The sequence below is a fragment of the Gekko japonicus genome, unplaced genomic scaffold, assembly GCF_001447785.1.
Source record: "Gekko japonicus isolate JY-2015 unplaced genomic scaffold, Gekko_japonicus_V1.1 scaffold1448, whole genome shotgun sequence".
Classification (NCBI taxonomy): domain Eukaryota; kingdom Metazoa; phylum Chordata; class Lepidosauria; order Squamata; family Gekkonidae; genus Gekko; species Gekko japonicus.
In genome coordinates this window covers 451,581-470,016 of record NW_015167092.1, presented here as the reverse complement: position 1 = coordinate 470,016, position 18,436 = coordinate 451,581, and the positions used below count along the sequence as shown (strand labels likewise).

The 18,436-nt window shown below is 44.9% G+C and overlaps 1 protein-coding gene across 3 annotated transcripts in view; it reads right to left on the bottom strand.

The window, feature by feature from the left end:
* Positions 1-18,436, bottom strand: part of AASDHPPT (aminoadipate-semialdehyde dehydrogenase-phosphopantetheinyl transferase) — a 29,146-nt gene that overhangs the window by 6,346 nt on the left and 4,364 nt on the right. For all 3 annotated transcript variants that reach the window (XM_015412887.1, XM_015412888.1, XM_015412889.1), the window contains exons 3-4: positions 5,471-5,592; positions 515-676 (exon numbers count right to left, since the gene is read on the bottom strand). In XM_015412887.1, the coding sequence (XP_015268373.1) occupies positions 515-676; positions 5,471-5,592 (284 nt within the window). The remainder of the gene's footprint in view (positions 1-514; positions 677-5,470; positions 5,593-18,436) is intronic.

Here is an 18,436-nt window from a genome sequence, read left to right as displayed (position 1 = left end):
GAAAATAAATATTTATAAATTAAGGTTGGGAGACACTCTTCCTTGAGGAGCAGTGAACATGCACCAAGAAGCACAGAACATTGAGAGTCAATTTAGGGTGTGTGGGGGGGGGGGGGCAGGCAAGATACAGAGAAATGGGGAAGTCGTCCTGCTTGTATCCTTGAAAATTTAAACAGTCACAGATACTTTAGGTTGGGGAAAGTATCCAACATATCCCCCCCTTGCATATCTATAATTTTATTTTATTTTTACAAATTATATTTACTTCATTTATATCACATTTCCTCTGTTTTATCTTCCCAATCACCCTGTGAGTTAGAGTCTGGCTGAAAATGTGTGACTGTCCCAAGGTCACCCAGCAAGCTTCCACAGCAGAGTAGGGATTTGAACCTGGTCTCCCAGATCCTACTCTGACACTCTAACCGTTACACCACACTGGCCGTGAAAGAATATAGAGCGACACACAAAATACTGTGCTATTTGAAGGCTTCCATAGAATCTTTTGCAGCTTTACCTCGAAAGTCCAGTCCTTTTCTTCTTCGCCATCCAGAAGCATAATTGTCTCATTATAAGTTTTTCCTACTTCCAGCTGTGCCGGGGAGACATTAAACTCAATCCTTTGAAGATCGAAACCTATTCCAACTCCAATGGCTTTTATAAAGCTCTCTTTTAATGCCTAAAAAGTAAACATTCAAACACAGGAGGTTGCCCTATATGAAGTTTGTTTTGTCATTAAGTTTACACTGGATCCCATTACAGCTTCCATACACAGAGAGTATCCCTCCAAGTCCTCTCCTGTTGCCTCTGAACAGCAGTCGTGAGAGTCACACTATTACTACTTACATAAGTAGTAATACAAAATCCCTGCATGCCTATATGGCTTTGCCTATTAAATCCTTGTTGTCTCTCTCGGCTGTACATTTAACGAATTTCCATGCTTATATCATGCAATTACAGAGCTGAAGGAATAAACCTGGACTCGCGTAGGAAGTCCCGTGCTGCTACTTGTACAGAAATGGGCATAGGTTGAGCATTAGTCACGACATTTTGAGGGCTGTTAACTGGTTCTGTTGATCCCTCATCAGCCATTCGACTGATTATTTATGACAGTTATACCCCCCCCCCCAGGAGCTCAGAGTGATTTATATCTGGTTCACAGTCAAGTCTCCCAGCCGTAGCTGATCTGTTCAGCTTTGGCAGTTGACCTAGGTCACATGCCTTCGGACCATTTTCAGAGCTCCCATTAAAGATGTGATTGGTCAACTAAAATTAAATATAATCGGCATCTTATGAAACCACCGACATAGGCAGGGTTGCCATCTCTAGGCTGGGAAATACCTGGAGATTTGGGGGGGGGTGAAACCTGAGGAGGGCAGGGTGAGGGGAGGGGCTTGAGCAAAGTATAACGCCATAGAGCCCACCCTCAAAAGCAGCCATTTCCCCCAGGGGGGCTGGTCTTGGTGATCTGGAGAGCAACTATAGTCGCGGGAGATCTCCAGGAGCCACCTGGAGGACAGCAACCCTAAACATAGTGTCTCTTTTGTGATACCGAAGAAAGTGCAAGAGGAATCTATGACACTCCCACCACAGCCCAAGTGTCGGGGTGCAGGTATGAGAAGATTTTATTTAGACAGCTACGCCCCACATTTCTCCCCAGTGGGGACCCAAAGCGTCCTTCTCCCCCTCTTCCATGTCCTCCTCACCATCGATCCTGGGAGGAAAGTTAAGGCTGAGAATGACTGGCCCAAGCTCTCCAATTTGAACCTGGTTTCCCCAGATCCCAGCCCAACCCTCTAACCACCACATCACACTGGTTCTTTACCGTCACTCAAGGGACTAGGGAAGTCTGGCCTCGCCAGACATTTGCACGGTCCATTTATGTCATTTTTCAGAAATAAAACAGACATTTTTATTTCATGACTCACGGGACTGTAAGCGGGCCCAGAGAAATGAAGCTTGAATGATTTGTTGCCAGGAGGTCATTTGGACTTTAATTCTTTCTTTTTTCTTTTGGGTTTTTTTTTTAATTCCCTAACAATCCAGAAGCAAAGACCCCCAAAGGCACTCTTGTATGTTTTTAACTCTCAGTCCCACTTATCAACATCGCCTCCCCCACAATCAAATAAAGCTTTCCTTGATTAGTCTATTGATTAAACTTGGCAGCCCTGAAATTTCTCTTAAAACACAAACAACACAAGGGCTGGCTCTAGAACGCCCAGAACTAGGACTCGTTAGCCTTTTAAAGTATTGGAACAGGACAGACAAGACAGCAGCAACGCAGAGCCTCAGACTTCTGAAGTGTCATTTCTGTAGCACTCACAAATTCACATCCCATTTATCACGGAGATAACTGCTCTCTTAAAGCTCTCTGGCTTTTCAAGAGGCCACAATACTTTCTCAGCGTCTTCGGCCACTGCTGTCACTGTTCTGCTAGCCTCCCCAACCCATCAGACACCACAGCTTCAGCACAGGGGGCGCCTCTCTCCTACGTGTAAACGATTCCATTTTGTGTAAAGTGCAGTCAAATCACAGCCGACTTATAGTGACCGCAGCAAGGGGCTTTCAAACGCAGAGGTGGTTTGCCATTGCCTTTCTCTGCTAAGTATTTCTCAGTGGCCTCCCTTCCCAGTACCAACCCTGCTTTACCCTCCAAGACCTGATGAGACCGGCCTAAATCATGCTGCCTTCTCTCCCAGACGATTCCATTTGGGGCTCCAATTCAAAGCACTAGCTGTGGGCTTCCAAGCTCTTAAGCTATCTGAATGGCTGAGGACAGCTGAAGGATGGCCTGTCTTCCATATGAACCTGCTGAGGGGTTTGGGTCATCACTGACCCTTTGGAGGGGAGCTGGATGGCTACTGGAGAGCAGGTCTTCTCACTGGTGGCTCTCAGTCGCCCGGGAGGCCTGAGAGATCCTGTCTTCTCTGCTTCTGTAATCCTGTCCCCTTTATGCAAGCCTTCGATGCTGAGGGAAAGCTGTGTGTGCAATGGGTTGCTCATTGGTGTCAGAACTGCTGGTACTGATAACAGTACTCTTTGGCCCCAGGCTGTGGTTGGAAGATACATCACAGCAAAGCTAAGCAGGTCTAGGTTTATTCAATGCCTGCATTGGAGACTGCATGGGAACCTGATATGCATTGCCTTAGTAATGTAAGAACAGCCCTGCTGGGTCATATCAGTGGCCCATGTAGTTCAGCATCCTGTCTTACACAGTGCCTGACCAGTTACCCGGGAGGGGGGGACAATAGGGAATTGATGCTGAGGCCTTCCCCTGATGTTGCCTTAGGGTTGCCAAGTCGGGTGTTGCGCCGCAGGGGGGGGACTCCCGGCTGGCACCTGGAGCGGGCGCGCGCACGTCACCCGGGTGACACGCACGTCGGGGTGGGGCTCCCCCCAGGGCCCGATCCGCCAGTGGCGGGGAACGGGCCTCTGGGGCGGGGGTTTCCCTGCCCCCCGGGGGGACTTGGCAAGTCTATGTTGCCTCCTGGCACTGGAATTCAGAGGTTCACTACCTTCTGTTACCATGGCTAGTAGCCCTGATAGACCTATCCTTCATGAATTTATCTAATCCTTTTAAAAAGCTGTCTATGCCTCTGGCCACTACCCACCCTTCTGGCAGTGAATCCCACATTTTAACCACTTGTTTTAACATCTATGTAAAGCCACTGGAAAAGGTCATCTGGAGATTTGGGCTGAGTTGCCACCAACATGCAGATGACGTTCAGCTCTGTACCAGCAGACTCTAATCGGGTGGCAAGGTGGTATAAAAGTGTTTTAAAGAAAATAAAGAAATATTTCCTTTTGTCTGTCCTGAATCCACTTCCCACCAACTTCATCGGATACCCTCAAAATTCTAATATTTTGGAAGAGGGAGAGAAAGTTCTCTCTTTCTAATCTCTCTAGCCTCTGCATAATTTTATAAACTGATATCATGTCGCCCCCCTAGTCATCCCTTTTCTAAACTGAAAACTCCAAGACTTGTCTATCTGTTCAGTGCTCCAACCCCCTAATCATTTTGGTTGCCCTCTTCTGTACTTGTACCAGCTCTGCAATATTCTTTTTGAGATAATGGTGACCAGAAACAGCACGCAGTATGCCAAAAGAGGCCACACCATAGATCGCTACAGGGGCATTATATTATTGGCTGTTTTATTTTCAGTCCCTTTCCTAATGGAGTTTGCCTGGGGATTATTAGGGAAAGGATTGAAAATAAAACAGGTCAGTGGTGGAATAAAAGCAGGGAAGAAGCGTAACAGATAGATACATGTTTTGGGTTTTTTTAAAAGACCATTTTAAATGTATTATGACTGGTCTTTGTTGGGCTTCTTGCTTTTATTTATTCAAAACATTTCTAGCTTGCATTTCTCCTGACCAGACCCAAGTCAGCTGACTGAATAAATAAATAAATAAAATTCAGTGGATAGATACACACATCAGGACTGTCAAAGGATAATATCAAGTTCACCACTGCAGGAAAAAAAAATAACAGTGCTCACTCAAATGCTCTTTTAAACTGTACATGGATTCTACACTGTACACAGGTTCTATATGTGCATTCACTGTAACTTGTGAACAGGACTACCGAGTCAGACCACTGGCTTACCAAGGTCAGCCTTGTCTACTCTAACTGGCAATGGCTCTTCAGGGTCTCAAGTAAGGATCCAGTTTGGCGTAGTGGTTAGAAGTGTGGACTCTAATCTGGAAGAACCGGGTTTGATTCCCTACTCCTCCACATGTAACTGCTGGTCAGTTACAAGTTCTTTCAGGGTTGTTCTCTCCTGAGCAGTTCTCGAAAGAGCTCTCTCAGTCCCACCTACCTCATAGGATGTCTGTTGTGGGGAGAGGAAGGGAAGGGGATTGGAAGCCACTGGGACTCCTTCAGGTAGTGAAGGGTGGAGTATAAATCTCCTCCACCACCATCTTCTTCATATCACCTGCTTCTTGACCATTTTAACTGCAGATGCCCAGGGACTGGACCCGGGACCTTCTGCATGCCAAGGAGATGCTCTATCACTAAGCCATGACCCTCTAGATTCAGATGTGCGATATGAACACGTTTTCCATGAACAACAAGAAAGCAACAGTATGCAACACTGTATGTACTTAACTGCCAAGGGGGGGTGGGAGATGAGGAAAAAATTCCCTCTGGCTGGTGGAAGGAACATGCTTTGCAGAGGTGCCTCCTGGTTTATTTCCAAATGAGTCAGTAAGAATTTCAGAATCAAATAAGGAATAAAGCAAAATGATGATCCCTGGGGAGAGGCTGTGTTGTCCAGTGGTCAGAATAGGGGGGGAAATTGCCTTATTACTTCCTCTGTAGTTTTTCAAAGCAAATTCCTTCTTTTAAGTATTATGAAGTGATAAAGAACAGTGTGCTTCAAAGCAAAGACACTCAAAAGTCTGAGCAGCGATGGTGTTAACTAGGTCACGAACAACAAAAAAGCATTCCTACATAAAGAAGCTCCATTACCCAATGTCTGTGAAACATATCCAACTGAAGCCATTCATTAGGCATGGATGTGATCGTCCGCCACTCTTCCTCCGTAAACTGCCGGTTCATAATGCGGAAGAATTCAGGAATCGAACCACTTCCTGCAATTAGGAAATTAAATTATTGGCTGGGAGGGCAGAAGGAAGATTCCATAGTTACAGCTAGTTAGTCATCCCTGACTGTTGTTGCAATTAGAATACACCATGTCTTGTTAATGGAGCCTGCTATGCAGGGAGGGCAAGATATAAGTAGAATAAAATAAATAAATAAGATGTATTAAGAGATCAGAGGTTAAGACGCTGAGCTACAGACTGGATGGTCGGTAGCTCGGCAGTTCGAGGCCCTAGTGCTGCGTGATGGAGTGAGCTCCCATCTCTGGCCCCAGCTCCTGCCAACCTAGCAGTTTGAAAACAAGAAATTGCAAGTAGATAAATAGGCACCGTTCCGTGCGCCTCGGCGTTTAGTCATGCCGGCCACATGACCACGGAAATGTCTTCGGATAGCGCTGGCTCGTCGGCTTGGAAATGGAGATGAGCACCGCCCCATAGAGTCGGATTTGACTAGCTTTCAAACAAGGGAAACGTTTACCTTTACTATTAAGAGATCAACATTCTCCTAACATTGGTCTAATGGCTTTATTGCTGTTGTCTTATAATTTGTTTACCTACTATATTTAAACAGAATTGTCTTTAAATCAAGGGGATCGTTTTTTTATGAGATTCCTGAATCAGAGAGCCTTGGTTAATTTCTGTTTTAAACTATCAAGAGACACAGCAGACTTATGGAAAACCTACAGGGTTTTCAAGGCAAGAGAGTCAGAGGTGGTTTACCATTGCCTGCTCCTGCTTCGCTTTCAAGATCTGGCTAGCAGGGGCTGTCCAGGTCAGGGTCTGGTTAACATTACTGATGCTTAACATCAGTGCCAGTGAATGCTTAACTTTTATTCCACTACCTCCAACCAAGGATACAACATTATCATCAAATGCTCCTTGTGAAGAAATACCCTTTTATTTCAGTAATCAGGCTGATCCCCCCGTACCACCCCTGCCCCCCACTCCCCTGAAACATGGGGCAGGTGCCACACTGGGGAACAGTCCTCTGAAGAGCGACAAGTGGCTCATCAGAGAACTACATGTGGCTCCTGAGCCGCTGAGTACCACTACTCCAAACTTTCCGAAACTTGGCTGAGAGGCTTCTCTGGTTAACAGGAACAACTAAAAATATTTCATCCAAATTGGATGGAAAACAGGTGATACAGCCAGAAAACGTTTTCATTTGAAGCCAGTCGGAACAAACCCCTCCCCCAATAATGAAAATAAACACGCTGTGTTTGGTATGCCAGTAACAAAGTTTTCGAACCAAAAATGAAGGTGGAAATAAAAATCTGTTAATCCCTATCATCAGCCACAACACCATCTTTCTGACGGCTTTAATCTGCATGGGCCATGAGTATAGTTGCGCTATGTGAGCAAGTATATACGTCTGGAGAAAGTGAGCCAGATCTCATGGGATGATTTCTGCCTGTGGAACCCTCCTTGTGCAGAGGCATTAAAATCATTCCTCACTACATACTTGCACTGAATGAAGGCACAACAAAGCAAGAGTCTAAGAGCAAGCTAAAGACCAACAAAACTTATTCCACTATAAGCTTGCATTAGTCAGAGCTCAATTCATCAGACGCACAGGAGTGTCCACTCAAAGCAGCTATATTTAGAGTTCAAGCCAGAGGAAAGGGTAGGGAGAAGTTACAAAGAGAGGCCAGAGGTGGTTGTGTTTTTTTTAAAAAAGGATCAATGAAAGAATAATCAGTCCATTCATAGTGGGTGAGAACCACTTCCAACTACTGGTAGATATGCTGGGCAGGATTACTATAAAATCTGTAGAAAATATGGTGTGAGACTTGTTGAGTGCATTGAGTAAGGCAGTACAGCGACAATGTAAAATACAGTTGCCATCAGCTGCCATGTATCCTCAGGCAACCAGTGAAGTGAGGGTAGGGGAGACTTGCCTGCAGCAAACTGAGGCCTAGGATTCTAGTGACATGATGATGATGCCACTTCTGGTTCACGGTGGAAGTGACGCCGCTGTGTTGCTGGTGACAGAGACCTGGACCTCAGTTTGCTGTTGGCAAGTCCTCCCACTGGCCAGCTGATTGGCACTGGGGGAAGGACCCCAAAGCACGGAACCTCCTAGAGAGCCAGTTTGGTGTAGTGGTTAAGTGTGTGGACTCTAATCTGGGAGAAATGGGTTTGATTCCCCACTCCTCCACTTGCACCTGGCTGGATGACGTTGGGCAAGCCGTAGTTCTGATAAGAGCTGTTCTTGAAAAAGAGCAGTTTCTGTCAAGAGCTCTCTCAGCCCCACCTACCTCACAGGGTGTCTGTTGTGGGGAGGGGAAGGGAAAGGAGTTTGTAAGCCACTCTGAGACACCTTTGGGTAGTGAAGGGTGGGGTATAAATCCAATCTCCTCCTCCTCCTCTTCTTCTAGTAGGATGGACCCCTAGTAGGAGTCTGGGAACCCTAAATACAGCTGAAGTAATCTGCAAAGTGTAGGTTATGATGAGACATCAGTACCTATAGTGAGAAAACCAAGTCCCCTAATCAAGCCTGAAAGGGGGAGAAATTACGTGTTCAACTTTCTGGTGAATTCCAAGTCAGCACTTTTGCACCGGCTCTTTCCGTTGTCTGAAAACGGCTACTTTTAGATTGACAAGGGACTTCTGACGCAACGTCAAAAAAGACCACGCAAACCTTCAGCTGAACATCCCCTTTCGAAAAGCAAGTACGCCAAATTAAAATAGGTTATGTGACATAATAATCTTTGAGGAAAAACTAACATGAATGCGAACAACTAGGAACTAGAGAGCTGTTTTAAAGATTTATAGAGATATGTAAATTTTAAAGTGTCCATGGGAAAACAAGCCTTAAAATAATAAAACAGAGTTAATCTAAAATAGGCACAACAAAAAACAAAACATCAAGTTGCACCCTATGAATATTCTGCAGCTCTCCCCCCCCCCACTTCTTTTCCTCTGTCCCAGCAGTCCCTTGCAACACATGGAAAGGCAATGCTGTGGGGGCTGAAGGACCAGCACTGATAGATAGCAACCTGGACCAGAGGGCCTGCAATGAGAAGTGGGAGAAATTGTTCCTCCTCCCTCGTCCATCAGCCGAATGTTCGTAGGATACAACTTACCACCTAGAAATAGATCGTACCAAAGCACACAAAGTGTTGCTAGGCAAGGATATTCAAAAGGTTTCTTCCCCCTCCTCTGGTTCAGTATTTCCACAACAGAACCTTCAGGTTCTCTTGTGGTCTGGCTTATATTTTCATGGCAGAGGAAGCATCTGAAGTGAAATGTCTGGAATAAAATGGACAGAGATGCTGACAGTGGAGAAATCTCCAAAGAAATACATCAGAATTCTCAAGGCAACAGCCGAATCCATTTTTAAAAAGAAGAAGAAGAAAAAGGGGTGGGGGAGACACTCTTCACAGCACATTGGGGCAGCCTGAGGAAAAATGGAAGTATAATCACCAAACAATCTGCATTAAGCTGAGCCTCGAGAACTTGAAGCTGTAGTTTATGAGGCTGAGAACACTGGAAAATCATTAGCAGGCTCATTATTTTAATTTACTGTCACTAAAATCCAGCAAGTGGTGCTAGTGGGAAAATAGGCAATGCCTGTGCAGAACACATTTTACTTTAGGAAGTTAAACGTGTCATACTTTATGAGTCTGTTTTAAAAAGGCAAATCTGATTCCTTGCATAATGCATTTGTGGTAATACAGTAGTTTTTGACGTTTCATATGGGAAAGGTTTTGCAAACTTTCCCTGCCCCCCTCGGCTTCATTTGGCCAGTCCTGGAACAGACAGCCATTGCTGCATAGGCTGTACGACTTAGGTCAGCTAGAATGGAATCCTAAGAACACTTTCCTTCGAGTGAGCCCCACTGAACAGACCTGTGCCGTATTATCATTGTTAGTTACTTTTTACCTCTCCTTTCCTCCAAGAAGCTCAAGGCAGTGTACATTATTCTCCCTCCCTCCATTTTATACTCACACCAACCCTGTGAGGTAGGTTAGGCTGAGAGAGAGAGACTGGCCCCGAGTTATCCAGTCAACTTTCTGGGTTGAATGAAAATTTGAATCTGGATCTCCCACGGTGCCATCCTGATCGGTTAAACCCTTCCAAGCCCTTTGGCTTCAATGGAAGAAGGGTGTGACTCCACTTGGGATGGCACTGCCAGATCATAGTCCAACATCCAAACCAAAACCACTATACTGCACTGGCTCTCTAGGATCTGAGGTCTGAGCTCTCTAGGATCTGAGCTTACTGAAGAAGAGAAGAAGAGATTGGATTTATACCCCGCCCTTCACTACCCAAAGGAGTCTCAAAGCAGCTTACAAACTCCTTTCCCTTCCCACAACAGACACCTTGTGAGGTAGGTGGGGCCGAGAGAGCTCTGACAGAAACTGCTCTTTTTCAAGGACAGCTGTGCCAGAACTATGGCTTACCCAAGGACATCCAGCAGGTGCAAGTGGAGGAGTGGGGAATCAAACCCGGTTCTCCCAGACTAGAATCTGCACACTTGGGCCAGTAACTCTCTCCTTGCAGAGTGGTTATGAAGATACAACAAAGTAAGGGAGAAACATATATGCTACCATGAACTTCTTAAAGGAAGGATAGGATAAAAACATGTAGTTGTCAGTTGCCAACCACTCCCTACCAGAGCCACAGAGGAAAATGGAAATTTCTTGAATAAACAGACTAAAGAGCTCGATGTAGTGCCTAGATAGCTTACCTCCTTGTCTCAGAAACAATGACATAATTTATTTGTTGACTTGAGTTATAGTCTGCTTTTCTTGCAGAGACTTGAGCTAACAATGAGAAAAATTATTAAACATCTTTGCCATATGGAATAACTGCAGGAGCTAATACACCAGGAGAATCACATATTATCACAGAAAGAACACAAGGGAATAAGAGACTTCGTGAATGAGTGATCCTCCTGCCAAAGCGACACTTTGCTTTTAAGAAGATAATTTTTTGTATCGTTTTGCCTTGTTAAAACTCCGTTTCCCCTAGAATTAAATCTTGACAAGGGAATCGAGTCGTCATCCATTCCCTGCCCTCTCTGTTTCTCAGAAGATCAGCTTCCCATTGAAACATATGGTGCTGCCAGGGTTGTTTCTCTGCGTTCTTATTCTGAAATGGATGTCAGAATTCTGAGCTGTATTCCCTGGACAGACAGAAGAAAAAGGAGGCCCTCATCAAGATTAAAAGTAACTTTCTTCCTTCAACTTCTTGCAGAATTTTGGAGGGGGGGGGAGAGTTAACACACAAGACAGTTCTTGGTTTTTAATTTCTTTGGGGGGGAAAGAAAAGCATGCTATATTTGTATATCATTCTGCATATCACAGAGGCTTGTGTGTTATCTTATTGTATAAGAAGTGGGATAAAAATCACAGGAGAATCCCTTTGCAGTACCCCTACTGCAAGAGATCTTATTAGCAGCATAAATGCTAATGAAGGAGTGTTATTGGTCACAAAGTGACTGAGAAAACTCTTTGGCAACTCATATTCCTTCTGCTGATAGTTTAAATGAGAATTCCTTCTCTTTCCCTTCAGGCAAGATAACGCAGTCTGTTTTTCTTCAAAACAGCATGTCAAATACCATATGGGAGTAGTAGTTAGTGTCAGATTAGTATGGGTGTGAAAGTTGGACAATGAAGGAAGCTGACAGGAAGAAGGTTGATTCATTTAAAATGTGTTGTTGGAGGATACCATAGACTGCCCAAAAGAAAAATCGGTCGATTCTAGATTATCATCATCATCAGCTACCTTTATTGGCATCACAACAAAACATAGATCATCAAGGGATAAAGGGTACAACCTTCATTGCTGGAGTTGAAACATTCCTCTTAATGGCACAACATAGACATTTAGCCACCAAATCAGATTAATTCAAGCCTGAACGCTCTCTAGAGGCCAAAATGACTATACTGAGGCTATTGCACTTTGATCACATTATGAAAAGACAAGACTCACTGCAAAAAACAATAATGCTAGAATGGATTGGCTCAATCAAGGAAGCCACAACTCTCCATTTGCAAGATCGAGCAATAGGATGTCTTGGAGGACATTAATCCATAGGGTCACCATCAATCAGAGGCAACTTGACGGCACTCTGAATTCCCTACTCTGGCATGGAAGCTTGCTGGGTGACCTTAGGCCAGTCACTCTCTCAGCCTAACTTACCTCTAGGATTGCCAGACCCCCTGTTGCAATCAGACCCCTCCTCCTGCAGAGGGGCAGTTTAGTGGTTAGAGAGAGCCGCAAACACCCTTCCTAAAATACCATCCCAAATATCGTAAGTGTACTACACTGCCTGGCCCAAAATGACACAAAATGAATACCAGCCAGAGACAAGTCTGGACATGTAGCTTTAGAAGTGTGGGAAAGACTGACTGGCCAGCTAGCGACCTCCTCCCCACTCTACAGAGATGCATAATTTAGGACAATGGGTCTCCCAAGCATCTGTTGTCTCACCTTGAATTAATCTTGTCTACACCCAGCCTTACTTCCCCTCACCCATTTACCCTAATTACGCACCACTTCACATTATTCACCAAACCTGGTAGCTTTTCCCATCCAGTACTCACAGGGCCCTCAAGCACCATTTACATCTAAAGTCCATCTCAGGTAAACCCATCAAGACTCTCCCAAATCAGTGTTCACCTCCAAAAACCCCATCAAGTTATTGTTTTGGGGGCAAATATGTCAGCTTGCCCCAGAGAACATTTGCCCCATAAATTATGGCATCCATAGCTGTGTGTGTTCATGCGTTCCTGGTACTCATTCCTGGTACCAACAGCATGCACCCCAACTTTGTGGGTTTCTTCTCTTCTCCCCATGAAATGCTGGCCATTTTGCTGCTGCTTCCATGGACCTCTACAAGACCTGGTAATTACAGCTCGTTTCCCCTCAACTATTCCCGCTCCTCCCTGTTTTTCTCTTAGCTAGCTTGTATGTGTTTAAGTGTATTTGTGTGTGTGTTTTGTCCTTTTCTCTTTTAATAAAAAGTATTTTTGGTTGAACATCTGCCTGGTTTATTTGGGAGTTCTCTTAAAGGGGAAGCATTATGGTATACATTAGTGGAGATCCCAGTTACCCATATCTCACTCTGTCTCCTTAAGCTAATTCCCCCTATTAAATAGGAGACTGCCTATTTGAGTAACACCCCAGTGGATGCGGAGGTCCTCCGCTGCCAGGCCCCTTCTCCTCACTGTCAATCAGCTGCTCAGCAGGGAGGGAAATTACCCTGAAAAAGAGGAAAAGCCATCCAACATGCAGCAACATATTAATGTCACTGCCTATGTGACCTGGAAGTAATGTCATCACACCTGGGACATTGAGGCGACACTCTGGTATTTGGACAAAAACTCTATGGTAGAAGCCAAATTTACCATAGAGTTTTTGCCCAAACACCAGAGTGTTGCCCCTACATCTTGGACACGATGACCCGGAAACATCGCTGTATGTTGGATAGGCCTTCCTCCTGCTCTTCCCCATCCCCTGCCAGTTGACAGGAGGGACTGGCAACCCTACTTACGCCACAGAGTCATTGTGAGGAGAAAATGGAGGAGGGGGAAAGTGATACTGTAAGCTGTTCTGGGTCCCTGCTTAGGGAGAAAAGTAGGGCATAATTATCTCAACAAAATGATTTTTTTAAAATGGCTTTTATCCAGGTGGGCTCCACCATCCCCAACCTAGCCTAAAGGTAAAGTTTCCCTTGTTCGAAAGCCAGTCGAATCCGACTCTAGGGCTGCGGTGTTCATCTCCGTTTCAAAGCCGAAGAGCCAGCGCTGTCCGAAGACGTTTCCGTGGTCATGTGGCCGGCATGACTAAACACCAAGGCGCACGGAACGCTGTTACCTTCCCACCAAAGTGGTACCTATTTATCTACTTGCAATTTCTTGCTTTCGAACTGCTAGGTTGGCAGGAGCTGGAACTAGAGATGGGAGCTCACTCCATCATGCGGCCCCCGGGTCTCGAACTGCTGACCTACTGACCTTCCACAGCCTGCAGTTCAGCGTCTTAACCACTTGAGCCACCTAGCCTGCTGGTGGTCAAAAGGTGGCCTCCTCCCTCTTTTGCCAGCACAAAAAACGGGAATTATCCAACCCAAAAAGCATTAAACTCCATCGATGCTGTAATCCAATGCATTCTCACCTGGAAGTAAACCCCCACGAAACACAGTAGGACTTGCTCCTAAGCAACCACCGGGAGCTGCGAGAGGGTGAGGAGGAATAATTGGCTCCCACAAGTCTTCATGTCTAATTTCCTTCAGAATGAATCGTATCAGAGCCTCGCTCTCTCTAGAGTGTTAATTTTGGAAGGCAGACAATCCAGCTTTGCGTCAGCAGTTGTAAAATTAGTTTTAAACTTATTTTTAATTGATTTTCCTTGGCAAACGATAGATGATAACCATTAACTGAAAGGAGGAGTAAAAGCCCTAAGGACAGATGAAAATATTTACATACTAATGCAGAAAGCAAGTGAAATGCTTTTGGAAAGGACTGATAGGATTGTAAGTGTGTGAACGTTCCCAGGAGTCTTAAAATTTGTAGCAGGCTCAGATTTCAGAAAGAAAACTGAAAAGCCCCAGTTATTGGCTTAAGAACTTAAGAAAAGCCATGTTGGATCAGACCAATGGCCCATCCAGTCCAACACTCTGTGTCACACAATGGCCAAAACCCGAGTGCCATCAGGAGGTCCATCAGCGAGGTTTGGACCATCCCTGAGCACAAGGGGAGGATTGATTTTGGCTGATTGCTTCCTCCTGAGGGAGACATCTGATGGCCCAAACCAAGCTATTCCTGGGGTTTCATGTCACCTAGGGGAGGAATTAACCCCCTTCCCCTCCTGCACCTGAGGTCTTTGTCAGCTCTAGGGTGTCGGCGAGAACCATGGAAGCTGACAGCAAGGACCAAACTGTGGTGGATGCCTAGATCCCCATACTGACCTGAATTTATTTTATTAAAGTATGTACACCCTGCCTTTCTTTTACAGTGCACTTACAACTCCAAATGTAAATATCATAGAAAGTGCAACAAACCCCCAACAAATATCTACAGGCTGGTTTTGGAATGTGCCGTCCAGTTGCAGCTGACATAAGAACATAAGAGAAGCCAATGGTGGATCAGGCCAATGGCCCATCCAGTCCAACACTCTGTCTCACAGTGGCTAAAAATACCAGGTGCCATCAGGAGGTCCAGCAGTGGGGCCAGGGCACTAGAAGCCCTCCCACTGCTGCCCCCCCCCAAGCACCAAGAATACAGTGCATCACTTGCCCCAGCCTGAGAGTTCCTATCTATACCTTGTAGCTAATAGCCACTGATGGACCTCTGGCTCCATGTGTTTATCCAATTCCCTCTTGAAGCCGTTGATGCTTGTAGCCGCCACCACCTCCTGTGACAGTGAATTCCATGTGTTAATCACTCTTTGGGTGAAAAAGTACTTCCTGTATAGAAATATTGATTTCTAAAAATCCATGCCTTCTCCTGTGATGTCTTTCTGATAACATGCTGTGTCTTGTTTCCTGTTGAAGCCAAATGGCCTAAATAGCCATGCCATAAACCCACATTCTTTCACACTTCCATGCCAAACGCCAGACCTCATGGCTACACTTTCTGCCCCACATGCGACAAGTCACGTACTAAATGAAGTAGCCGGAAGCTGGATCACCTGACTGCAGGAGGAGTCTCCAAACTTCTAGCCAATCCTGTGTTGCAGCTATGGCAACCAACAATTGGACACACCTATGTCCACTCGTGATTGGCTGCATGGCCACGGCTGATCATGACTGGAATTGGACTATAATTGTTTGATCCCAATGAGAGAGCTGGCTTGCTCTCTTCTCTCTTCTCTTGCTCTTGTTCTGACTGCTTGTTTATTGCACCTGGAAATGCTGTCCTTTGAAGAGATAAAGGACTGCTTTGTGACTTAAAGCACATGGAATGCAAAGATGGATTTTGCCTTCAAAATCCCGTGGACTGTTTGGATGCTCCTGAACTTGGTAAATAAGTATCTTTTACTGTGTAGTTAAGGCAAATCGCTTTAGGCTTGTTATTTTATAATCTCTGGTAGTCTGTGCTATGCTCTGTATTGAATAAAAATTATTCTGATTGTTAAATGGTCTCTGATGTTGTACCTGAATTCCAAGGCTAAATCTTATGGCCTAAACGCTCACCATATACGCTACTATTGGAGAGTGAAAAGTGTGCATCTCTGGGAATGAGTTGCTAATGTGTTAAGTTCCAGATACCAACTGAGAGTTTGAACCTCCAATCTCAGGTTGGGGGGGGGGGAACTAATGTAGAGGTTCTGGTGTCATATTGTTCTGAAACCAGAGAGGGTTTAGACCATCTCGTGGGTTATTGTTTAATGTACTGTAAAAGTACAGGATTCCCTCCCATTCCTGGACTGGCTTGGGGGGCTTAATCCTGTACACTTCCTTTTATCCGTTCTAAGCCAACTGCTCAGCAACTTCATGGAGTGCCCACGAGTTCTTGTATTGTGAGAAAGGGAGAAAAGTACTTCTTTCTCTATCTGCTCTATCCCATGCATAATCTTGTAAACCTCGATCATGTCACCCCTCAGTCGTCATTCCTCCAAGCTAAAGAGCCCCAGCCACTTCAACCTTTCTTCACAGGGAAAGTGTCCCAACCCTTTTATCATTCCAGTTCCCCTTTTCTGCACTTTCCCCAGTGTTATAATATCCTTTCTGAGGTGTGGTGACCAGCATTGCACACAGTATTCCAAATGAGGTCGCATCATTGATTTATACAGGGGCATTATGATACTGTCTGATCTGTTTTCAATTCCCTTCCTAATAATCCCCAGCATAGCATTGGCCTTTTTTATTTCAGTAACACACTGTCTCGACATTTTTCAGTGAGTTATCTACTACAACTCCAAGATCTCTCTCTTGGTCAGTCTCTGCCAGTTCGGACCCCATCAACGTGTATTTATAGTTAGGATTTTTGTCCCCAATGTGCATCACTTTGTACTGACTTATGGCAACCCCCGTGGGGTTTTCAAGGCAAGAGATGTTCAGAGGTAGTTTGTCAATGTCTGCCTCTGTGTAGCGACCCTGGACCTCCTTGGTGATGTCCCATCCATGAGCTTCCTTGGCGATCTCCCATCCTGGGCCACCCAGCTCAGGGTGATTTCCTTCAGGCTACATCCCATGAAAAGGCCTAGTGAATCAAATGGCCTCGCAGAGCTTCCTAAAAACTTCTAAAGATAGTGGTCATCATGTCCTTAGGAACCTTATTCCACAGGATAGGAGCTACCACAGAAAGAGCACAGGCTCTGGTCGATGCCAGGTGAGCTACCCCAAGAAGGTAGATCGTAACCTGAAAACTGTAGTTGGTGCACAGGCATATTTGGGGAGAGATGGTCCCAGTGGACAGGAAGGTGCAGCCAAAACTACATACTTCCAGGTCTCACGAGTTTCAGTGGAAAAGAGCTAAACACTCATTTAACTATCTTGCTCGCATCAACAGGATTTAAGGATATTAAACTCTGGTTGGAGTATATGGACTGTGCCTACACTTTCTATATCTGAAATTGTAAAGAGCAAGCAGAGGAACTCATGGAGGAAGAAAAATCCCACCCCACCTCCATTCATCTCCCTTGGCCCCAGTACTCTCTATGCTAATTTTAAGTGGTCTCTTTGTGGAGGCCATTAAAAAAAAAAGACAGACATCAAGAAGAACATCAAATATGCCACTTTGCTAACCGTTTTGTAGGGGATTGCATTTAAAAAAATCTCTCATACTAAAAAAAAAAAAAGGTTAAAAAAGAAGTTACCAATTCACTTGATGCTCAGAATACCAGTCCTTTACACACTTCTCCAATCACTACCACGTTTAACTCTCGTGGCTCTCTCGCAGAATCCTGGAAATCGCAGTTCGGCAAGGACATTGAGCTTTCTACATCAGGTTTTCAGCCCCATCTTCCCGAACTTCCCCACAGAGGTGATTAATTTATATCCACAATGAAAATGCACTTTTAGGCTTGCTACCAGCAAGTATTGGTAGAATTAGATGTTCTAAAGCCTGCACTAGCGCAGTTTTGTAAGTCAACGAATTACTCCACAAGGAGTGTCTGTAAAGGACTTTATACAGAAGTAAATGCTGTGTCTTCTGAGGCTCAAATTGCCTTTGCAGCTTAAAAGAACAAATGCAAGAGCTACCCATTTAGTCATTGGTTCTACAGAGGGCTGGAGAAGTGAATCCTGAACGAGTAAGAGGTCTTTTACAGAGCAATAGCACCACCCTGTGGCGTTTCATAAGATACACACTTTCGGAGAAAAAATACAAAAACACCCGTCACCGAAGGGCCCTTTTCTTCCGGAACACAGTCTTCTGGCAACCTCAGAACTTCCTTCCAACTATGTTCCCTTGGAAATCCTTACTCTGACATTTCAGAACCTAGAATTCATCTTTGATTTCTACTGGTATGGTTCCTGTTGGCTTAAGACCTCTGGTCAATGAAGCTAATAAATGAAAAGGGAAAGGTATGGTTCATGGATATCTCTAAGGTAAACCACAAATCAAACCTCCTTTGCTCTTATTCTGTACTTTGGGTGAACACAGTCATCTTCGTAGTGCACAGCATCAGCAGAGTTATACCTTTCAAAGCCCGTTGACTTCAGTGGATACCGAAAGGTGTAACTTTGCCCAGGTCACACTGGCCGCCATCTTACTCAAGCTCACTGTTATTAAATCCCCTCAGCTCTTTATTCTTGCTTCCAAATATCCTTCAAACACATGAGTAGACCATGTCCTAGAAACCCCCAGGTCCAGATTGAGCTGAATATTTCAAGTCAACATGTGGAGAGCCCCACAGCTACTGGCCATGTAAACATCTCCTT